At 45.6% G+C, this 24,150-nt stretch overlaps 2 protein-coding genes across 5 annotated transcripts in view; one reads left to right on the forward strand and one right to left on the reverse strand.

Annotated features, from left to right (window-relative positions):
- LOC105393752 (DNA polymerase epsilon catalytic subunit 1) overlaps positions 1-24,150 on the forward strand; it is a 47,838-nt gene that overhangs the window by 3,760 nt on the left and 19,928 nt on the right. The window contains exons 10-23 of the mRNA XM_048630069.1: positions 22-196; positions 4,696-4,963; positions 5,245-5,354; positions 5,850-5,968; positions 14,533-14,672; positions 15,041-15,223; positions 16,409-16,496; positions 16,885-17,031; positions 21,803-22,004; positions 22,141-22,694; positions 22,992-23,165; positions 23,336-23,500; positions 23,634-23,721; positions 23,867-23,988. Of these exons, the coding sequence (XP_048486026.1) occupies positions 22-196; positions 4,696-4,963; positions 5,245-5,354; positions 5,850-5,968; positions 14,533-14,672; positions 15,041-15,223; positions 16,409-16,496; positions 16,885-17,031; positions 21,803-22,004; positions 22,141-22,694; positions 22,992-23,165; positions 23,336-23,500; positions 23,634-23,721; positions 23,867-23,988 (2,535 nt within the window). The remainder of the gene's footprint in view (positions 1-21; positions 197-4,695; positions 4,964-5,244; positions 5,355-5,849; positions 5,969-14,532; positions 14,673-15,040; positions 15,224-16,408; positions 16,497-16,884; positions 17,032-21,802; positions 22,005-22,140; positions 22,695-22,991; positions 23,166-23,335; positions 23,501-23,633; positions 23,722-23,866; positions 23,989-24,150) is intronic.
- On the reverse strand, positions 8,101-13,333 carry LOC105394901. Of its 4 annotated transcripts, none has more exons than XR_007267739.1 (2): positions 8,948-13,333; positions 8,101-8,571 (listed from the first exon to the last, which is right to left on the reverse strand). XR_007267739.1 is itself a non-coding variant. In XM_048630068.1 (2 exons), the coding sequence occupies exons 1-2, from the start codon at positions 12,795-12,797 to the stop codon at positions 8,532-8,534; spliced, it is 948 nt and encodes a 315-aa protein (XP_048486025.1). In that variant the 5' UTR covers positions 12,798-13,302; the 3' UTR covers positions 8,101-8,531. The 4 variants fall into 4 exon arrangements, 3 of the variants coding, with proteins under 3 accessions (XP_048486025.1, XP_048486024.1, XP_048486023.1); XM_048630068.1 differs by having other exon boundaries at positions 8,101-8,675; positions 11,994-13,302; XM_048630067.1 differs by having other exon boundaries at positions 8,101-8,568; positions 11,994-13,194.

Here is a 24,150-nt window from a genome sequence, read left to right on the forward strand (position 1 = left end):
CCCCCTCCCCCCTCCCCCCAGGTGCTCCGCAAAGGCTCAGGCACGCTCTGCGAGTGCCTGCTCATGGTGCAGGCGTTCCTCGCGCGCGTCGTGTTCCCCAACAAGCAGGCGGACGAGCTCAACAAGCTCACCGGCGACGGACACGTGCTGGACGCCGAGACCTACGTGGGCGGCCACGTCGAGGCGCTCGAGTCAGGTCAGATACATGGAGGGAATAGTGTGAAGCTTTCTAGCGAGGGCAGTGAGCTTCCGGGTGTCTAAATACGACAGACGGTGACGTGACGTCAGCGTGCCTCCAGGCTGCACACAGCGTCGTGATACCTTTGGCTCTACGCTCTATTAAACGTCTCATAGAATTCCATGTATTTACACCGCACACGTATTTACATCACACGCTGTTCCCGCGGTGTCTAAATACGAGGGAGGGTGACGTGACGTCAGCGTGCATCCGGGTGTCTAAATACCGGAACGGGGCGGTGACGTCAGGTCAGGGATGCATGGAGGGAATAGTGTAGAGCTTTCTATAGCGAGGCCAGTGCTTCCGGGTGTCTAAATACCGGAACGGGACGGTGAAGTGACGTCAGCGTGCCTCCAGAACGTCACACAGCGTCGTGATACATTACGCTCGACGCTCTGGTTAAATTCTCATATGGAATTCCATGTATTTACACCAGGAACAACGGCACGCTAGCGTCGCGTCGCCGTCTCATTACGGTACTTAGACACCCGGATATACTACCCACCCGGACCTAACTGGGTGTCATAAACCCTGATGGTATGTGGCGTCACTCTCCACTCATCACTCTCGGGCTCGGGCGCGCCCTGCGAGTGCCTGCTCATGGTGCAGGCGTTCCTCGCGCGCGTCGTGTTCCCCAACAAGCAGGCGGACGAGCTCAACAAGCTCACCGGCGACGGACACGTGCTGGACGCCGAGACCTACGTGGGCGGCCACGTCGAGGCGCTCGAGTCAGGTCAGAGATACGTGGAGGGAATAGTGTGAAGCTTTGTAGCGAGGCCAGTGTGCTTCCGGGTGTTTAAATATGACATCCGGGTGTCTAAATACGACATCAGGGTGTCTAAATACGACATCCGGGTGTCTAAATACCGGAACGGGACGGCGATGTGACGTCAGTGTGCCGTCAGATGTATGAATAGATGGATTTCCATGCTAGACGTCACACAGCGTGGCGATACGTCATGCTCGACCCACTATGTAACGTCGCATATGGAATAGCAGCGCGAGCGTCATGTCGTCCGTCTGAATCTATGGGGTGGAATTATAAAGCATGTTGACTTAGTGTCATAAACCCTGATAGTACGTGGTGTCACACTCCGCTCATCACTCTCGGGCTCGGGCGCGCCCTGCGAGTGCCTGCTCATGGTGCAGGCGTTCCTCGCGCGCGTCGTGTTCCCCAACAAGCAGGCGGACGAGCTCAACAAGCTCACCGGCGACGGACACGTGCTGGACGCCGAGACCTACGTGGGCGGCCACGTCGAGGCGCTCGAGTCAGGTCAGATACATGGAGAGACTAGTGTGAAGCTTTCTAGCGAGGCCAGTGTGCTTCCGGGTGTCTTAATACGACATCCGGGTGTCTAAATACGACATCCGGGTTTCTAAATACGACATCCAGGTGTCTAAATACGACATCCGGGTTCCTAAATACGACATCCGGGTGTCTAAATACGACATCCGGGTGTCTGAATACGACATCTTGGTTTCTAAATACGACATCCGGGTGTCTAAATACGACATCCGGGTTTCTAAATACGCCATCCGGGTGTCTAAATACCAGGAACGGGACGTCGATATGACGTCAGCGTGCATCCGGGTGTCTAAATACCGGAACGGGACGGCGATGTCACGTCAGTGTGCCGTCAGATGTATGAATAGATGGATTTCCATGCTAGACGTCACACAGCGTCGCGATACGTCATGCTCGACCCACTATGTAACGTCGCATATGGAATAGCAGCGCTAGCGTCATGTCTTCCGTCCGAGTCTATGCAACGGAATTATAAAGCATAGTGTCATAAACCCTGATAGTATGTGGCGTCACTCTGCTCATCACTCTCGGGCTCGGGCGCGCCCTGCGAGTGCCTGCTCATGGTGCAGGCGTTCCTCGCGCGCGTCGTGTTCCCCAACAAGCAGGCGGACGAGCTCAACAAGCTCACCGGCGACGGACACGTGCTGGACGCCGAGACCTACGTGGGCGGCCACGTCGAGGCGCTCGAGTCAGGTCAGATACATGGGGAGAATAGTGTGAAGGTTTTGCGTGGCCAGTGTGCTTCCGGGTGTCTTAATACGACATCCGGGTGTCTAAATACCGGAACGGGACGGCGACGTGATGTCAGCGTGCATCCAGGTGTCTAAATACCGAAACGGGATGGTGACGTGACGTCAGTGTGCCTCTTTAACGTCAAACAGCGTCTTGATACGCCATGCTGCGCTCTGTAACGTTTCATTTGCCATTCCACGTATTTACACCCGCAACACACTACGCTCGCGTCTGTTGTCCGTCCGAGTGAGTGTATGTAGCGGAATTTAAAAGCATATTGACTTAGTGTCAAAAACCGTGATTGCGGAATATTAAAGCATATTGTCAGGGTGTCTAAAACCCTGATTGTATATGGCGTCTCTCCGCTCATCACTCTTGTGCTCGGGCACGCTCTGCGAGTGCCTGCTCATGGTGCAGGCGTTCCTCGCGCGCGTCGTGTTCCCCAACAAGCAGGCGGACGAGCTCAACAAGCTCACCGGCGACGGACACGTGCTGGACGCCGAGACCTACGTGGGCGGCCACGTCGAGGCGCTCGAGTCAGGTCAGGGATACATGGAGAGACTAGTATGAAGGTTTATAGCGAGGTCAGTGTGCTTCCGGGTGTCTAAATACGACATCCGGGTGTCTAAATACGACATCCGGGTGTCTAAATACGACATCCGGGTGTCTAAATACGACATCCGGGTGCCTATATACGACATCCCGGTGGCTATTTACGACATCGGGGTGTCTAAATACCGGAACGGGACGGTGAAGTGACGTCAGCATGCATCCGGGTGTCTAAATACTGGAACGGGACGGCGATGTGACGTCAGCGTGCCGCCAGGTGTCTAAATACCGGAACGGGACGGTGAAGTGACGTCAGCGTGCAGCCGGGTGTCTAGATATGACGGACGGTGACGTGACGTCAGCGTGCTTCCTGAACGTCACACAGCGTCATGATACGCCAAGCTACCTTTGTAAATTGTAACGTCTCATATGCCATTCCATGTATAATAATGTATATACCAGCATATTAAATCTAGATTTAGTGTCTAATCTCTATTTAAGAAACGTCAGTCCATATAAATTTATGGCATAAAGCGACATTTAACACTAAATCTAGATTTAAGAATCTTGTGCAAGTCACCCTTAGTGTCAAAAAACCTGATTGTATGTGTTGTCACTCCGCTCATCACTCTTGTGCTCGGGCTTGCCCTGCGAGTGCCTGCTCATGGTGCAGGCGTTCCTCGCGCGCGTCGTGTTCCCCAACAAGCAGGCGGAAGAGCTCAACAAGCTCACCGGCGACGGACACGTGCTGGACGCCGAGACCTACGTGGGCGGCCACGTCGAGGCGCTCGAGTCAGGTCAGGGATACATGGAGAGAATAGTGTTAAGGTTTATAGCGAGGCCAGTGTGCCTCCGGGTGTCTAAATACGACATCCTGGTGTCTATATATGACATCCGGGTGTCTAAATACGACATCCGGGTGTCTAAATACGACATCCGGGTGTCTAAATACGATATCCGGGTATCTAAATACGACATCCGGGTGTCTAAATACGACATCCGGATGTCTAAATACGACATCCGGGTGTCTAAATACCGGAACGGGACGGGTTGTGACGTCAGCGAACGTACATCCGGGTGTCTAAATACCGGAACTGGACGGTGACGTGACGTCAGCGTGCCTCCAGGACGTCACACAGCGTCGTGATACGTGATGCGCGACGCTCTGTAACGTCTCATAGAATTCCATGTATATACACCCGGCAAAAAGGCACGCTAGCGTCGCGTCGCCGTCTCATTACGGTATTTAGACACCCGGACGTACTACCTACCCGGACCTAACTGGGTGTCTTAAACCCTACGTGTATGTGGCATCACTCTCCACTCATCACTCTCGGGCTCGGGCGCGCCCTGCGAGTGCCTGCTCATGGTGCAGGCGTTCCTCGCGCGCGTCGTGTTCCCCAACAAGCAGGCGGACGAGCTCAACAAGCTCACCGGCGACGGACACGTGCTGGACGCCGAGACCTACGTGGGCGGCCACGTCGAGGCGCTCGAGTCAGGTACAGATACATGGAGAGAATAATCTTATATATTATAATAGGTGCGGTAATGCAGAGTTGGATAGCAGGCGAAGCGTGACGGCCGCCGTATGTATAAATGGATGGAATTCCATTATGAAACGTCATACATTGTGTCGAGCTCGCTGGGACCTGATACGTCACGCTTGTCGCTTATGACATCTCAAATAGAAATCCATGTATTTAAATACCTGATGGTGACGCGACGCCAGCGTGGCTCTAAGTATTATATCAGAAACGCCATACAATTGATTACCATATTTTTAAACAGCTTCAAAACTTCGACGATATTTCCATATTGTTTACAGCTTAAACTCTAGATTCTAGATAGTTAATGTTTATCTTTATTCCAGGTGTGTTCCGAGCAGACATAAAGTGCAAGTTCAAAATAGTCCCGTCAGCCATAGACAAACTCATAGAGACCACAGAAAAGACCATGAAACATGCCATAGAAGTTGAAGAGGGGATTCCTCTAGAATTAGTCACGAACTTTGAGGAAGTTTGTGCGGAAATTAAAGCGAAGTTGCAGCATTTGAAAGACCACCCAAGAAGAGATGAGAACCCTTTGATATACCATTTGGATGTTGGTGCTATGTACCCGAATATTATTTTGACTAACAGGTAATGAAAAATTTATTAATTAACAGTTCTCCATCTCCTTTATAATTGTGTTATCAAACTTACTATGGCCCAGCAATACTCAGGATGATCTGTGTAAATCTACCTAGGCCTGAACTTATAAGTCTTGCTAGTGATAATTTGGCCAATCGCATCCCTGCTTCTCAAATGAGAAACCAACAGTACGTCAAGCAAAATCACACTCTCTATCACATATAAAGCCCAGTTTAAATTACCTAAAATCCAACAACAGAACTTTATAGATAATTTCCTTTATTACACAGGTTGCAACCGTCAGCGATGGTGAACGCGAGCACTTGCGCCGTCTGTGACTACAACAAGCCCGGCGCGACCTGCCAGAGACACATGGAGTGGATGTGGAGAGGGGATTACTGTGAGTTAACAGTCTTTCACTATATATATTGTTACAGTTATGTTCGGATCATGTCGGGGTCACCAGTATAGGCAAGCGCATTCCCTCTGCTATGCACAGAACCTCTGACCAAGCCGGGTGGTGTGATGGGCAGCTGTCCAACTGGCTGTCTTCGCTGCACGGGTCCGTTATCGACGTAGAAAAACGTCACTTTAACGCCATTTGCCATAAATACGGCGCCGTCATTAGTAGAACGCGCATTCAACGAGTTTATCGACGTCAATAACAGACCCGTGCCGTGGGTCCGGGCAGGCTATCGCAGATTTATCTCAGACATAGGAAGCGGTTATGGCGTGGAGATTATTGTGCGGGTTATTTACTATAATTTCGGTAATTCCGGCAGCGACGCTTCATTCTATTATTGATGGCTTTGATTATGTGTGAAATTGAGCCAAGTGCTTACCTTTAAACTCTTTCTTACCTGTGTCAGACTACAATAATCACTTATTCCCCCAGTGCCAGCGACCCGTAGCGAATACCAGCGCATTCAGCAGCAGCTAGAGACGGAGAAGTTCCCGCCGCTGCACCCGGGCGGGCCGCCGCGCGCCTTCCACGCGCTGCCCAAGGAGGATCAGGTATTGTGGCGGACGTGTGTGAAATGTGTAGTTATGGATTTAGGTGACAGTGACTGGCTCTGAGTGCCACGCCCAAAGGAGATAAGCTATGATATTTGATGTGTCTAAAGCAGGGATGCACAGACTTATCAAGACTAGGGGCCACTCGGACAAATTATGAACTGATGGCGGGCCGCCAGAAGTACTTATAGGTAATTAAAGACAATCAAGAATTGAAAATAAGTATACTTAATGTTAAAATTGAAAATTAGTTGATTTATTTTGAAGCGTGGCAGGGCTTTATAATCTTTTATTTATTTATTTGGACACGTAAAACTGCTTCCAAACATTCCTTTGCAAGGCGGTTTCGATTTTTTTGTCGATTTAGTATTGAAAAGTTTTGTTCACATATAGGTATAAGTACAACCAAAAAGCTGGCACATTTTTAGAGCAGAGTTTATAGGCAACTCTTTGTACGTATTTTTATCAATGCAGTGGTAAAAGTTCAGTAATTTTCTTTCGTTGAATTAGCTGCGTAAATCTTGGTCGTTTTGAATGTCGATAATTTCTAACTGCATTGATCAGGATTTTTAAGTTCCTGGACAACCCTTTGCTTTTCTGGCAGAAAAAAATTACGAATTTCTTCTTATTATTAAATTAAGAAATCGTTCCAGTGTCATTCCACGACTTAGCCACCTTATTTCTGTATCCTTAATACAATAAAGTCAATAAATCTCTATATTCGCTTTCAATGTCATCAAGGAATTGTTTGAATTGCCTGTGATTAACTTACTTTTCGAACATTGTTTTTAGAAATAATATTTTTCGAATGTACGAGGGTAACTATTATTTTTGCTGTCGGCGGGCCACTAGTATTCGACCGGCGGGCCGCATGCGGCCCGCGGGCCGCGGTCTGTGCATCCGTGGTCTAAAGTGTATAAAAATATATTTAAATGCCAGCGAACAACATACCACGCGCTGCCCAAGGAGGATCAGGTATTGGAGGTGTATTGTGTAAAATGTGTAGTAATGGATTTAGATGACAGTGACCCGTAGTGAATACCAGCGCATCCAACAACAGCTGGAGACGGAGAAGTTCCCGCCGCTGCACCCGGGCGGGCCGCCGCGCGCCTTCCACGCGCTGCCCAAGGAGGATCAGGTATTGTGGCGGACGTGTGTCAAATATGTAGTAATGGATTTAACTGCCTCTGTGGTCTAGTGGTAGAAGCTTGGCTTCATGACCCAGAGGTCCTGGGTTCGATTCCCGGGTGGGACCATCAATTTGTGTTTCTAAATTGTGGTTCTAAGTTTGGTTAGGACATAGAAGGCTGATCACCTGTTGTCCGAAACAGTGAAACGATCCATGCTGTCGGATGGGCATGTAAAACAGTCGGTCCTGCGCCTAGCTCTCTCCAGTCGTGTTGGTCAATCCGTCCCATTGGATTATGAGAGTGATGGAACAGAGAGTGCTCCTGTGTACTGCGCACACACTTGGGCACTATAATCTACTCCTGCGTAGATGGCTGATCTCAATTGAGATTGGCCGCCGTAGCCGAAATTCGGCTAGGAGGTATTATTATTAATGGATTTAGGTGTTATACAGGATTTATGTAAAATGTGTAGAAATGAATTCAAGTGCCAGTGCATCCAGCATCCAGCAGCAGCTACAGAAGGAGAAGTTTCGCGCGCTGCCCAAGGAGGATCAGGTATTGTAGGGGATGTGTGTAAAATGTGTAGTAATGGATTTAGGTGACAGTGACTGGCTGTGAGTGCCACGCCCAAAGTAGATAAGCTATGATAGTTGATGTGTCTAAAGTGTATATAAATAAATTTAGATGCCAGCGACCCACAGGATCGCGCTGCCCAAGGAGGATCAGGTATTGTGATGGAGGTCTATAAAATGTGTAGTAATGAATTCATGTGCCAATGACTCACAGTTAGTACCACGCGCTTCATAAAGATGATCAGGTTTGCAATTTGAATGTAGCTGTAGATAGCAGTGGTCTTATGCGGTTTCCACGCACTGCCCAAGGGAAATCAGTAAAAAAGGGGTTCCGCTCTGTTCGGGACCCAGTGCTCTGCTGATGTGGTATCCTAGTATTCCTAGTGTCCTATCGAGGGAGTCCTGGGGTTCCAGTAATGAGAGAGTGGACTGTATTTTTATGATGGTGTATTCTGGTTCACAGTAAGAGCCGCGTTACAATATTTCGGATAAGTAGATGTGTTCTGTATGAGATCCAAAAGGTAAGAGAGAGAATTTTGAATGGTTTTGAGTGAAGTTATACAAATGAATGAATGATACAATGCGATACAAATTGAATGAAGTAAATAGTTGAATGAATGAATATTATGAATGATTATGATGACGCGGTGCTCGAACATGCTCCCCGGGTTGAACGCTGTGTTCAAGAAGTTGGCAGCGGGCAGATGTTGTTGTAGGCTCGCTGTATGGTGCCCTTCTTGGTGAGGACGTCGACGACCCTTGTGATGCCATCAGTGCCCGGGTGGACCTTGATGATGCGTCCCAGTGGCCAGAGTAGTGGTGGCATCGTTCTGTCCTTTACTAGGACCAGCGTCCCTTCCATCAACTGCTCTGGAGAAGACCGGTGCCATTTGGTTTTCTGCTGTAGCAAAGACAAGTACTCGTTAGAGAACCGGTTCCAAAATGTTGTCGTATCTGCTCAACCCGCTGGTATCTTGGCAGCAGCTTTATGTTGGCATCTGTGACCTGCGGATGAGGAACTGACATGAGAGACCGTCCAATGAGGAAGTGAGCGGGGGTAAGGGCTGTGAAGTCATTGGAGGGATCTGAAGGGAGCGGTGTTAGGGGACGAGAGTTTAAAATAGCCTCTATTTGACTTAAGCAAGTTGACATCTCCTCATATGTCAAGTGAGCTAGACCTAGAACTCGTCTCAAGTGGAATTTTACTGATTTGACAGCTGCCTCCCACAATCCTCCGAAATGAGGTGTATATGGTGGGATGAAGTTAAATTTGATACCGTCATCAGCAAGTTGGCCAGAGATATCGTCAGAGGTATCTTTTAAGAAGCGTTGTAATTCGTTAGAAGCGCCAACAAAGCTGGTTCCCTGGTCGGAGTGAATATTCTGAGGCCGCCCACGGCGAGCGATAAAACGAGACAGAGCAGCCATGAACGCCTCCTTGGTGAGCTCTGTGACCAGCTCTATGTGAACGGCTTTCACTGCAAGGCAAACAAACACAGCAATGTAACATTTTATTAACCTACAACCTCGACCTTTGCGATCGGCTATCAATATTGGCCCAGCATAGTCAATTGCAGTGTTAAGAAAGGGAAACTGCAAGTGAACTCGAGAATTAGGCAAGTTCCCCATTATGGGTTGTACAGTAGCAGCTTTGAATCTGCAACATTTTGCACACGCTCTGGCAGTACTCTTAGCCAGGTTTCTGCCTCCTAGTGGCCAATATGTTTGCCTTACGTTGGCTAAGAGTAACTGTGGGCCGGCGTGGTGGAGATTGATGTGATGTAATCTAAATATGAGCTTTGTTATGTGATGTTTGCTACATAAAAGAATGGGATGTTTTACATCAAATGAGTAAAATGAATTTTTAAGTCTGCCTCCCACACGAATTAAACCATCCTCATCTAAAAAGGGAGAAAGAGAAAGCAATCGATTTTTAGCAGGAAGAGACTGATCAGACTGTAATAAGGAATATTCTTCAGGAAACATTTCCTTTTGTGCCATCTTTAAAATCATGACCTTTGAACTTTGTAGTTCTGAAAGGGAAAGATGACCATGCAAGCTTTCTTTTTTGTGACATTTATTTATAAACCTTAGCACGAAAGCTAGGATCCTAACAAGATTTGTAAAACTGGACCTGTTATGAATTAAGTTTGCTATAGGATTAGGAATCTTGTGTGAGTCTTCAGCGTTGGAAAATAAAACTATTTCAGGCAGACTCTGTTCCTTGACGTTAGGCATTACTGGCCAATCACAACATGGTTTTGATAAGAATGAGGGGCCACTCCACCAGAGAGAAGACTCGCCGATAGCATCGGCCCTCACCCCCCGGGAAACTAGGTCAGCCGGGTTGTCTTTTGACGGCACATAGCTCCACTTGTGACCGCTGGTACTCTCCTGTATCTCGTACACTCTGTTTCGAACAAACTGTTTGAGTTGGTTTGTCGGAGAAGAGAGCCAGCCTAGAACAATGGTAGAATCAGACCAAAAGAAGCACTGTGCGTTGACCGTCAGAGCGGATTTGACCTTGGTACACAGTCTTGACCCCATTAATGCACCGCTCAGTTCAAGGCGAGGAATCGTAGTAGGTTTGATGGGTGCTATCTTATTTTTGGAGACTAATAGGTGAACATCAACTGTGCCATTTTTACCTACCGTCCTAGCATAGATACATGTCCCATAAGCGCGTTCAGATGCATCAGTAAAGGTATGAAGTTCAATTGAGGAAGGCTCATCGCATAGGATCCAACGTGGTATCCGTAAACTATTGATTTTTGGTAGTGTGTCTTCAAATGTGTGCCAAAGATTTTTTATCTCTACTGATACCTCATCATCCCAATCATACTTTGCCGACCATAACTTCCTCAGGATGTCCTTTACTTCCATAACGCATGGACCTACAAGACCTAGTGGATCAAAAATTTGATTGATCGTAGAAAGAATGTGTCTTTTTGTTACTTTTGAATTAGGATTATGCTTTAAATTTATGGAAAATAGTAACATATCTTGACTACACGACCAATATAGACCTAAGGTTTTACATGAGGTATTTTCATTTAAGTCTAAGCTTTTATTATTTAAAGGAGTGCCTTTCAAATCCATAACTGTTTGTAATATGTCTGTACTATTAGATTGCCATTTTCTTAAATTTAATTTAGCTGAATCTAGAGTAGAAATTACTTGCTGACATGTATGTTTAAGTTTTTCGAGGGAATCATCGCCATCTAAATAGTCGTCAACGTAGAAATTACGTTGGATTGCGTATTTGACCTTGTCATCTTGCACTTGATCAGCCAACGAAACAAGACACTTGGTGGCCAAATATGGCGCTGAGGAACAGCCATACGTCAGAGTGTTGAGGGTGTACGTCTTCAACGGTAAATAAGGCTCGGATCTGTAAATAATTTGCTGTAGAGATCGTTGGGAAGGATTAACTTCAATTGCCCGGTACATTTTCTCTACATCAGCTGTCACGACATATTTATGTTGACGAAAACGTACGAGAATTGAAAATAAGTCGTCTTGAACCGTGGGGCCTATTTTTTGAATGTCATTGAAGGATTTACCCGACGTACTAGCCGCTCCAGCAACAAAAACAACTCTACATTTAGGCTGAAACAAACCATGATGAGGAATATAATATGATACCTTGTTATCTTGTGGTACATTAATGGTATTTTCTGTCATATGACCTAGATCAATATACTCTTGCATAAATTTGGTGTAGTGTTCTTTTAAGACAGGATCGCGTTCGAATCGTTTTTCTAGAGACATGAATCGGCGCCTAGCCATGTTATACGAATCGCCTAGTACGTCGGGCGACTCCTTCAATGGTATAGTTACTACGAAACGACCGTCAGCGTTTCGAGAGGTGTGCTCGCTGAAACTTGCTTCACACTCTCTCTCTTCCTGTGACATGCAATGCGTGGGAGAGATTGCATCGAAATCCCAAAAACGTGAGAGATCAGGTTCATTATTTTGTACAAAATAACAGACAGAGCTTTGAAGTTGGCTTTGAGGAATAGACCCGGTCACTAACCATCCTAATTGTGACTCTTGTAGTACCGGTAGCTTCTTTCCTAGCTTAATAGAGGAGGAGCCAAGTACGCTCCAAAATATTTCGGCGCCTACTAGTATGTCGATAGAAGACGGAACATTGAATGACGGATCCGCTAGATTGATACCAGTAGGTATGGGTATATGTTGTATGTTGACGTGCGATGTAGGTATCGATTTAGTAATATCAGGCAGAATGTGACAGTTGATGCTCACCCTATAGCCACCGTTATTGGACACGATAGTAAGGTTACAAAGCTGTGTACTTACAGTAGCCTGATTGTCAATACCAGTCACAGTGGAGCTAGTATCACGTCTCACCAAACCCAGTTTAGTGCAAAGGCGGTCCGTCACGAAGTTGGCGGTGCTGCCGTTGTCCAGCAGAAGCCGTGCCTTGTGTAGTCTTCCGTGACGGTCACCTACCATCACCATCGCTGTGGATAAGAAAACGAACGACGGTTTGGCATCTGTTGTGGAAGTGTCGGTCGATAAAGTTACGTTGTTCTCGACAATTGTAGGTATATGCACTGTTTCCTTATCAGTATGAAGGAGCGTGTTGTGCTTGGAATTGCAATACCTACACCTAGACAACCTACACTTCTTATTAATATGACCAGGCCTAAGGCAATTAAGGCAAACCTTAAGTTCAGTCACCTTACGCACACGTTCATCAACCGTTAATTGACGAAAAGATTGACAGTTGTGCAGGAAATGGTTGTCGTTACACATTGGACAAGTGTATGAGCTATTGTTGTTTTGTGTGTTAACAACAAATGTTTTTGAAAAATTAGGGGCACTTTTTTGAAAATTAGGGGCATTTTTTTGAAATTCAGGCCTGCGATTTTGTTTGGTATCTTGTAATGTTTCTAAGAGATCTGCACGGCCTGTAAGGAATTTAGTAAAGTCTTGCAAAGTGGGGGGAATGTTTAATGTATTCCTAAATTGTTCCCACTCACGACTAGTTACGTAATCCAATTTCGTAGACAGTAGGTATATTATTAAAGTGTCCCAATGTGTGACCGGCTGCCCTAAAGTAGACAGGGCGCGGAGGTTTTTGTTTGTTGTATCAATCATATTACGAATAGATTGGCAAGACTCTTTACCTATTTTTTCGATATTAAATAACGACTGAATATGATTATTCACTAGAAGCCGTTTGTTATCAAACCTATCACATAACAAAGACCAAGCCTCACTATAATTTGCACTTGTAAAATCTAAGTTACTTATCACTAACTGCGCACTACCTTGCAACGAACGTCTTAAATAGTGAAACTTGCTTATATCGTCAAGCGAGTCACACTCGTGAATAAGAGACGTAAAAGTATGTTTAAATTCAAGCCAATATTGATAGTCACCAGCAAAGGGAATTAAATCTACTTTAGGTAAGTTAACCAAGTGTTGTCTGTTTGTTGCGCAAGCGTGCGTGTCACAATTAGCTGATACAGGGCCCACCTGGTTGTGCGCAGGGTCGAGTTGGCCCTCCAGCAGGGTGCGCGCCTGCGCCACCAGCTCGTAGTACTGGCCCTCGAGCTGGCTCCGCTCGTTGTATCGCTCCTCGGCGTCGTCCGCTAGCTCCTCGAGCTCCAACTGTAATTTGTCGAAGACGGAATATACGGCTCGAAGGACCATGTTCGGGACCCAGTGCTCTGCTGATGTGGTATCCTAGTATTCCTAGTGTCCTATCGAGGGAGTCCTGGGGTTCCAGTAATGAGAGAGTGGACTGTATTTTTATGATGGTGTATTCTGGTTCACAGTAAGAGCCGCGTTACAATATTTCGGATAAGTAGATGTGTTCTGTATGAGATCCAAAAGGTAAGAGAGAGAATTTTGAATGGTTTTGAGTGAAGTTATACAAATGAATGAATGATACAATGCGATACAAATTGAATGAAGTAAATAGTTGAATGAATGAATATTATGAATGATTATGATGACGCGGTGCTCGAACACGCTCATCTCGCATAATCTTTATTGACCAAAACTCATTTCGCATAACTCGTATGGTCTAAACTTTTTTGGCCGAACCATGACTTTGCCAAGACTTATGTGGCATAAGGCTCGTTTCGTCTAAAACTCTTTAGGCACAATCTTTAAACACCTAAGTTTCGTTTGCTCAAATTTATGTTCGTCTATACCTATGTATAATCTTGTTTCTCCTAATGTTATCTATTTAAATAATATATTAAGTATGTAGTAAATGTACAAATTGTGGTATTTTTCTCCTACATCCCGAAAATCACGATATTGTATGATCAAAAAATCGAAAGTTAACGACCAATATAATTATTACAAACCCCATGAGATCGAAACCTAAAAATAGGTGCGACGACGAGCAAAGCGAGGAGGAGCGTGTTAGGTGCACATGTTCATCAAAACCAAAGCGGAGCGCAGCGAAGCGGAGCGGAGCGTTTTCCAAACAGCGGAATCAATACAAGGCACCAGTTTGCGCTATGTAGGGAGACGCTCCGTCAAAGTTAAAGCCAAACGAATATTATTACTTTGTATAAACCTAATAAACCTATGCCATAGCATTATTAGGCTATTCAAGATTTGGCCATACCATTATTAGGCTAAACAATGTTATGCGAAATAACTTTTATCTAAACGAGATTTATGCCATACGATTTTCGGCGTAACGAGACTTTGACCAAACGTTACTATGCAATACGAGATTAGGCAAATAAATCTTATGCCAAAAAAGGTAGAACCGTAAAAAAGTCGCTTAGTCATTTTTGCCTTTCCTGTGTTGCAATATTCTTGTTTTAGTACTTTTCAGGGCGTGAATTAAATATTTTTTTTCTTACAGGCCGCATACGAAAAGAAGCGTCTAGCGGACTACTGCCGAGTGGCGTACAAGAAGACCAAAGTGACGCGCACTGAGGTCCGCACCACCACCATCTGTCAGAAGGAAAACTCCTTCTATGTGGACACTGTCAGGGCTTTCAGGTAATTAATCAATTCACGCTTGTACCTAGTTTCTATTCAAAATTACAGATTATTTTCAGCCGAAATGGGGTGAAAATATCACCGAATTGATGCCCAGTATACAGCGCGGTCCAGTATAAATTCTGTCCTAGACGAAAATAATAATAATAATTTTTGCAACACTTTTTGCCGCGCTACGTCAGACGGTTGAACTACTTACTGAATACCAATAACTTTCATCAATGGATCTCGGAAGCGAGAAACATTTATAATGAAAATTAACACTGGCGACAGGCAGACTAGGACATTAAAGCGATCTCTTCCAGACAACCTCTGGATACACTAAGACCTATTTACTCTTAGTCAAATCAAGTCATCTCTCCCCACAGAGACCGCCGCTACGAATACAAAGCGCTCAACAAGAAGGCCAAGGCCATGGTCTCCGCCGCCATCGCCAGCGGCGACGCGGCCGAGGTGAAGAGCGCCAGGAGCCGCGAGGTGCTGTACGACTCGCTGCAGCTGGCGCACAAGTGCATCCTCAACTCCTTCTACGGATACGTCATGAGGAGGGGGTGAGATGGACGTTCTTTTGTTTTAGTCTGGAAGATTCCGGTAGCGCGACTGCGATGCGACGCCATCGTGTCGCCGGGTGTTTTAATGCACGCATCGAGATTGGTGCAATGGGAATGGTTGATCATTGATTACGGTGTTCTTGTGTTTTATGAAAACGGCTACGTGCGATTAGCAACGCAGCTGAGAGGTGAAAAGTATGTAGCTACACATTAAGAACGAAACTGATACAATTTAGTAGCTGGGATATGGCAGAATGTGCTTAAAAACCAAGCTATATCATCGACGGTAGTACGCACTATGTATGTAGACATGAAGCGGCAGTAGGCGGCGGCGACGCGGCCGAGGTGAAGAGCGCCGGGAGCCGCGAGGTGCTGTACGACTCGCTGCAGCTGGCGCACAAGTGCATCCTCAACTCCTTCTACGGATACGTCATGAGAAGAGGGTGAGCTTCTTTTGTTTTAGTCCTCTAAGGTTCCGGTGGCGATGGACGTTCTTTTGTTTTAGTCTGGAAGATTCTGGTAGCGTGACGGCGACGCGACGCCAGCGCGCTTCTAGGTGTTTTAATACGCTTATCGAGCGTGGAGCGACGGTTGATCAATGATTATGTAGCTCTTGTATTTTGGTAAAACAGTTGCGCGCTTAGCAACGCAATGGAGACTCTGAGATGCGCTCTAACAGTGTGTAGCTACACTGGATCGTAATAGGAACGTAAAGAGCGAACAGTAGTATGCGCTATGTATGTAGACATGAAGCGGCAGTAGGCGGCGGCGACGCGGCCGAGGTGAAGAGCGCCAGGAGCCGCGAGGTGCTGTACGACTCGCTGCAGCTGGCGCACAAGTGCATCCTCAACTCCTACGGATACGTCATGAGGAGGGGGTATGTTCCTCATTGTCACCAGACAGTTATTGTTCACAAGTGGACCTGCAGAGCCTTACTGTGCGTCGATGACTCGTGTTGATAGACCGGTGCTTCGGAACTATAGCTGACTTGGGTGCTTAGACAGCCAAGCTGAAGGACACCCAAATATTTATTGGATAGAACCCAGAAGGAGATGGTGAAATGAATGAGGAGAACCTTAAGGAGCAACCTTTGAGTGTTTTTATTTTCTCTTGTAGTATAATTCGCAGGCTTTTCAATACTTACTTGTTCTATATGGGTTCAATAAATGCTATATTTATTTTCAGAGCCCGCTGGCACAGCATGGAGATGGCGGGCATAGTGTGCTACACCGGTGCTAACATTATTATGAAAGCAAGAGAGATCATAGAACAGGTAATTTACCTCATATTTATTTTCATTTCCTAGGTTGAGATTTATAGAGGGCTTTTGTAGGTCTCTTGGTAAGGAATGCATCAACGTCAACTAAGCGCCGCCATTGCTGTGGGCTATGTCGCGCAGCCGCTACTGTCTCTAAATCGACGAACGAACGACCAAGAGCTGTCACGCAATCGGTACGGTTAATGCAACAGGGAATAGACTGATTAGCGCAGCAGTTTTGTTATTACAAATTTTGGTAGTGACCCTCCTGATCTATAATATGGAGGCATTGACTGTTCTCTTATAATTAAACGACATTGGAATTCTAATAATTTTATTGTATTGTTGCTATAACTTCCCAGATCTTTAATCTACCTACTACCCCTATCCCCACTACCCCCAGGTGGGCCGCCCCCTAGAGCTGGACACGGACGGCATCTGGTGCGTGCTGCCGGCCTCCTTCCCCGAGACGGTCACAGTACACACCACGCACGCCAAGAAGAAACTCAACGTGTCGTTCCCGAACGCTGTGCTTAACTCTATGGTCAAGGTATATACTTATACATAGTTTTTCAGAACCAGATAGTGTATAGGGCCTCTGAGAATTTAAAATCTGTTATATCTGTAAGTAGGTAGTGTGATAAGTAGACAGAGCGGCTGCGTCCCTCTGGCGGCGAAACCTCAGTCGAATACACGAGCTAAACGTTATCGGTTGTTTCTCTTATCACCTCACATCAGTTATAACAAGTGGCGGCGAGGTCCAAAATAAACGTTAAAAATGGCTAAAATATCAGTTGGAACATTAACTGTGTTTAACCATGAAGTGCACGATTGGATAATTTATAAAGATAGGCTAGAACAGTGGTTTTTAGCTAACGATGTTGAGTTGGAGGAAAAGACCGGCAATAAGCGACGCGCCATCTTGCTAAGTAGTTTGGCGGAGCAAACCTACAGACTTCTCCGTGATTTAGCTTTGCCTAAGGAAGTTGGAACACTTACATATAAAAGTGTTATTGCTTTGCTTGATAGCCACTTTCAACCTAAGAAGTGTGGCTTCGCCGAGCGATCAAAATTCCACGGGGCAACGCAGTCATCGGGTGAATCCTTAGCAGAATGGGCGGCGCGTGTACGTGGCTTAGCGACTCATTGTGCTTTTGGAGAGGCTGTGTTCGAGGACGCCATACGAGACCGCTTCGTACTGGGCTTGGCGCCTGGTCCAGAGCGCGATAAACTGTTCACGCTGGAGATGGAGGAGCTGACGCTGAGCAAGGCGTTGGCGATGGCTGAAGGCGTGAGGTGTGCGCGCGAGGGCTCGCGGCAGACGGCTCCAGGGGCGGCGCCTCCAGATCCTCTGCACGTGTTCAAGATGGGTGCGTATTGCGACGTATAAAAACGAAATGTATAATTTCACATTAATAACGTTCACAACAAATAATGAACGTTACGTATAACAACAAAATCTATATTTTCATAAGGTATAAGATTCAATTGGTATAACGTACATTTTATATAATATCAAAATATATAATACTTACGAGGGCTAATATCAATTCGTATAACATACATTACGTATATCGTTTAAAATATATACTATCATTTAGTATAAAGTTCATAAAACATACTAACAAACAATAACATAATCTGTGTTTAATTACCCAACACCGTCAAACCCCTTAATACCAAAACCTAAAGATAGGTGCGACGACGAGCAAAGCGAGGAGGAGCGTGTTAGGTGCACATGTTCGTCGAAACCAAAGCGGAGCGTAGCGAAGCGGAGCGGAGCGTCTCCCCACATAGCGTCAATAATAATAATAATGTCAAAACCCCTTAGCACCAAAACCTAAAGATAGGTGCGACGACGAGCAAAGCGAGGAGGAGCGTGTTAGGTGCACATGTTCGTCGAAACCAAAGCGGAGCGTAGCGAAGCGGAGCGGAGCGTCTCCCCACATAGCGTCAATAATAATAATAATGTCAAAACCCCTTAGCACCAAAACCTAAAGATAGGTGCGACGACGAGCAAAGCGAGGAGGAGCGTGTTAGGTGCACATGTTCGTCGAAACCAAAGCGGAGCGGAGCGTCTCCCCACATAGCGTCAATAATAATAATAATGTCAAAACCCCTAGTACCAAAACCTAAAGATAGGTGCGACGACGAGCAAAGCGAGGAGGAGCGTGTTACGCTAGCCCTATAGTACCCGTGTTAAGAGAGGATAAAAAGATCCGAATATGTGCTGACTATTCCAGCACGATAAACAAACAATTACAAGTTGATAAATTCCCTTTGCCTAGAATTGAAGAGCTGTTCTCCAAGCTACATGGTGGACAGCGGTTCTCTAAGCTGGACTTATCTGCAGCCTATAATCAGCTGATTCTCTCTGAGGCTTCTCAACCCTTAACGTGCATCAATACGCACAAGGGACTATATAATTACACAAGGTTAGTGTTTGGCTTGTCTAGCGCACCAGCCATATTTCAGAGAACCATGGAAAGTCTATTATCAGACATAGATGGGGTATTATTATTCCAAGACGACATTTTGATAACGGGAATCAATAATAAACAACACCTTGATAGGTTGCACTTAGTTATGAACAGACTTGAAACGGCGGGACTGGTCTTACAAAAAGAGAAGTGTTCTCTTTTACAGGAATCTATTTCGTATTTGGGATTTATAATAGACCGTCATGGTATACATAAGTCACCTGAGAAGGTTAAAGCAATATTAGATGCGAAGACTCCCGAAAATGTAAGCGAGCTCAAGTCGTTTTTAGGCATGATAAATTATTATCGTAATTTTGTCAAAAACGCATCATCGATTTTAAGCCCATTGTTTAAATTACTCGAAAAAAATGTACCGTGGCAGTGGAACAATGAGCATGAGTCAGCTGTGGCCACCATCAAGCGTGAGTTGTCCTCAGAGTCTACGCTAGCTCATTTTAATCCTAACGCACAACTAATCCTCACTGTAGATGCTTCTCCGACAGGTCTAGGCGCTATATTGTCGCAGGTGGAACATGGTGAGGAAAAACCTATATCGTACATGTCTCGTCCACTAACTACAGCTGAGCGTAGGTACAGTCAGATACAGAAAGAGGCAACGGCCATAATCTTTGGCGTTAGGAAGTTTCACCAATACTTATTCGGTCGTGCGGATCCTTTCACTCTGAGAACGGATCATAAGCCATTATTGTCGATTTTTAATCCCGACAGAGGCATTCCCGAAGTATCGGCTAACAGGCTTCAGCGCTATGCTATATTTTTGTCTGCCTATAACTACATTATTGAATATGTACCGAGCGCCCGTAATTCAGCTGATTATTTAAGTCGCTCGGTGTCATTAGCCCTTGACCATGAAAGTAGCAAACAGGTTCAATACGCAGGTAAACATCCAACACTCACACAGCTGTTCGCGACAATGCAACCTACATTCAGTTTATATGTGAGGGTAATCAGTTTCTAACTATTCAACAAATACATAGTGCTACGTTGTTGGATTCTGATCTTTCACGAGTATTGCAATACGTCTCAAGTTCCTGGCCTACTAAAGTGTTAGATAAAACTCTGAGGCCCTATTATGAGTGTCGTAATGAACTTGCTGTTGAGGACGGGTGTCTTATGAGAGGACATAAACTTGTAATTCCACAGTCCGCGCGAAATGATATTTTATGCGAATTACATCGTGGTCACTTAGGTATGTCTATGATGAAAGCCGAAGCACGAGATCGTTTTTGGTGGCCCGGGCTGTCAGCTGATATTGAGCGATGTGTGTCGTGATGCGGCGTGTGCGCGTCGCTGCGCCCCGCGCCCCCGCGCGCCCCGCTCACCCCCTGGCCGTTCCCGCCTCATCCGTGGCACCGCGTTCATCTTGATTTTCTTGGGCCGATCAATAACAAAACATTTTTAATAATAGTAGATGCCTATTCGAAGTGGGTTGAGTGTTTTGACGTTTCTACGGGATTCGGATCGCGAGTAGTTATTGAAAAGCTTTGCGAGGTAATGGCTAGGTTTGGTCTGATAAATACCATTTGTTCAGATAACGGTACATCCTTTGTCTCCTCGGAATTCAGGGAATTTTGTTATCGTAATGGAATTACACATTTAACATCTCCAGCTTACAATCCTCAAAGCAACGGCCAAGCTGAAAGCTACGTTAAAATTATAAAAAAAAGCAATTAAATCAATTATTTTATCTGGATCCAACTTACGGGATTTAAACTTAAAATTACAAGAGTTTTTACTAATATACCGAAATTCCAAACATTCCACAACCAACCTGTCTCCTTCTGAAATATTATTCGGACATAACTTGAGATGTAGATTAGATCTCATTACACCGGGTACATCGTCTTCAGCAACTGACTCAGCACTTAACAAAAATGTTAAATTAAACCAGTCCTTACAATGTGAGAACTATAACGGAATGCGTGACGTCAATTTCAATGTGAATGAGACAGTGCTTGTAAAAGTGTATAAAAACAAAAAGTCTCAATGGACCAAAGGTGTTATTAAAAGTAAAATTGGTTCGTCATTATACATAGTTTATATCAATGATCTTCAGTGTACCGAGAAAAAACATGTAAACCAATTATTAAAATATAAGGGGGAGGAATTAGATGATAAGAATAATTGTACTTCTAAAGATGTTATTAATAGTGAGGAAGTTCCTATTCCGGCATTTGTGATGCCATCTTCTGTTGTTAGTAGTAGTTCTATGCCTATTCGCCCGGCAAGCGCTGACCCTGAGTCATCATCATCATCAGCTGTACCAGCGGCAGCGGCGGCGTGTGAGCCGGGCGCCGCGCCAGCGCGCGCCGAGGGCGTCGAGCCCTGGGCTGACTGTGAGGATCAACCTGCCGATGTGGCTCCTCAACAGCGACCTAAGCGCACTCGTAATTTGATTAATTATAAGCAGTTCTTTTAATTATTGTGGGAGGGATGTTATATGTATAAGTAGGTAGTGTGATAAGTAGACAGAGCGGCTGCGTCCCTCTGGCGGCGAAACCTCAGTCGAATACACGAGCTAAACGTTATCGGTTGTTTCTCTTATCACCTCACATCAGTTATAACAAAATCCTTGCAAAATTGGTATACCTAGATGGTTATGGGGTGAAATACTTGTTGCTACCCTTTACTGCTACCCCGGCACGACTGCCAATGCACGACTTTTATGGCCTAACTGTAAGATGTAATACCCATAGGTTATTAACGTGATGATTGCAAAGCTACTCTAAAATCTATGCAAATACGCACTTTTATCCCAATACTTTATTCAAATGCTTTTAATTTATAATTACAATGAAAATGTGTATTTTATTCTACCAGGATCACTTTACCAACGACCAATACTTCGAGCTAACAAACCCTGAAGAGAAGAAATACGAGCAGAGGTCAGAAAACTCAATTTTCTTCGAAGTGGACGGTCCCTACCTGGCCATGGTGCTGCCCGCTTCTAAAGAAGAGGGGAAGAGGTTGAAGAAGAGATATGCTGTCTTCAACTTTGATGGCTCTTTGGCTGAGTTAAAAGGTAAGTTTATTTTTGCCAGTATGATGAATTTTTGACTATCCAGAAAAATATAATACCTATAGGGTAGTTTATAGCTGGACTACGCTTAAAACATGCATATAAATCCTGTCATTCTAATTGGATGTCTTGATTCTAGGATTCGAAGTAAAGCGGCGAGGAGAGCTGCAACTCATCAAGATCTTCCAGTCCTCAGTGTTCGAGGCGTTCCTCAAGGGAAACGACCTCAAAACCTGCTACGGCGCAGTGGCCAAAGTAGCCGATTACTGGCTAGACGTACTCTACAGCAAGGGCTCAAACATGCCCGACACAGAACTATTCGAACTCATCTCGGAAAACCGTTCCATGTCCAAAAAGTTGGAAGACTACGGAGGTCAGAAGTCAACCTCTATATCGACGGCTAAGAGACTGGCCGAATTTTTAGGCGACCAAATGGTGAAGGACGCCGGCTTGGCTTGCCGCTTCATTATATCGCGCAAGCCTGAGGGTGCTCCTGTAACTGAGCGGGCTATACCGCTGGCCATCTTCCAGTCGCCTGCGTCGGTGAAGCGCCATCATTTGCGGAGATGGCTGAAGGATTCCTCGATAACGGAGGATATTGATATAAGAGATGTGTTGGACTGGGCGTATTATATTGAGCGGCTGAGCGGCGCTATACAGAAGATTATTACTATACCGGCTGCTATGCAAGGGGTAAGTTCATAAAACATTATTTAACCCTTGAGGAATCTTAACAGTTTATGGTATGTTTTTTTGTCTAGTTCCTGTAACTTTGACCACCTGCAACGATACCGCGATCTATGTACAATAGCGAGGTCCGAGGTCCGCTGCGGCAAGTTATGTAAGATTTGTCAGATGAGCGGCGCTTTTGAAGACGCAGACTGCGACGCGTCCTCATGTTACGCATTGCCAGGGCGCCTAATAAATATGAATTGCTTGATGGTGGTATCAGTTTACAAAGCCTTTACAAAACTCAACAATCTCCCACAGCTAGACAACCCGGTCCCGCGCGTGCAGTACCCGGACTGGCTGCACAAGAAGATGCTCGCCAAGACGGACAAGTTCAAGACGCGCAAGATCACCGACATGTTCACCGCGGCGCCGCGGGGGGACCGGGAGAGGGCCGAGGGGGAGGGGGAGGGAGACGAGGAAGGGGAGACTGAGGTTAGTATAAGTGTAACACGTGCAGATATACATAGACACAATGAGAAGATCTGGCCAAGACGGACGGATTGCGCTATTAACAGTGTTATTATTTATTTATCCGTTCTCGTTAAAAGTTACTCGTAAACCAATACCGATTCACTCTACTAACTTCCCCCATTTCATTCCAGACAATGGAGCTAGACATGGAAGACATCGGCAAGGACACCGCTCCCAAGCCGCTGCGTCCCATAGTGCACACCGTGAAGAGGAAACGAGAGGAGTCACCGCCTCCCGTGGTCTACAACACGTGGAGAGAAGCTTTGGGGAATCCACCGCCTTTTGGGAATACTAAGGTTTGCACTTATACTTTTTTCTAGCCCTTAGGAAAACGGTCAACGGAGCGGTGAAGTGAGTGAAAATAATACCATTACTATTGGGTATTGGGCTATTGGAGAAATATTCTCATAAAATATTATGTATTCACAGGAAGAGCGCATTGCGTGGATACTGTTCCAGAAGAAGAAATGGAAGTGGCAAATGGATCAACGCGGCACAACGAACCGAAACAAAAAAGGTATATATACTTATAGAAAATGCTTTTAGCTTTAAGTCCACCCTATGTACACTTATTTATATATTTTTGCAATAAAGAAATTAATGAAATAAATAAGTATATCAACCTTTTTGGAACCTCAAGCTTGATTGATATGTAATTTTAGGTAAAATGGACAACCATCAAACGATGCCGCCTCCGAAGAATGTGGGTCCCTCCAACGGTCTCGGGGGCTTCATCAGGAGAGCTCAGCGGACCATACTTAACACTCCGTGGCAAATCATACAGGTATAACTTATTACTTCAACTCTCTTCCATTCTACAGAAACACTTAATATTGGTCGGTCTATACATAATACAGGGCAAAATAGAAGATGCGCGCGGTCTGCTCAGCTTGTTGGTGACAAAAACGAGGGCTTAATTAGGGTTTGTCGCCATGTTGTTGTTGCA

This window comes from Plutella xylostella, chromosome 25 (genome assembly GCF_932276165.1).
Source record: "Plutella xylostella chromosome 25, ilPluXylo3.1, whole genome shotgun sequence".
NCBI classification, from domain to species: Eukaryota; Metazoa; Arthropoda; class Insecta; order Lepidoptera; family Plutellidae; genus Plutella; species Plutella xylostella.

Bases quoted from the DNA above. Each gene is read 5' to 3' on its own strand.
- LOC105394901 (XM_048630066.1), bottom strand. From the start codon at position 12,797: ATGATTGATACAACAAACAAAAACCTCCGCGCCCTGTCTACTTTAGGG. The intron at 8,572-11,993 runs GTAAGTACACAG...TCTTTGCTACAG, and splicing joins GTATTGACAATCAGGCTACT to CAGAAAACCAAATGGCACCG.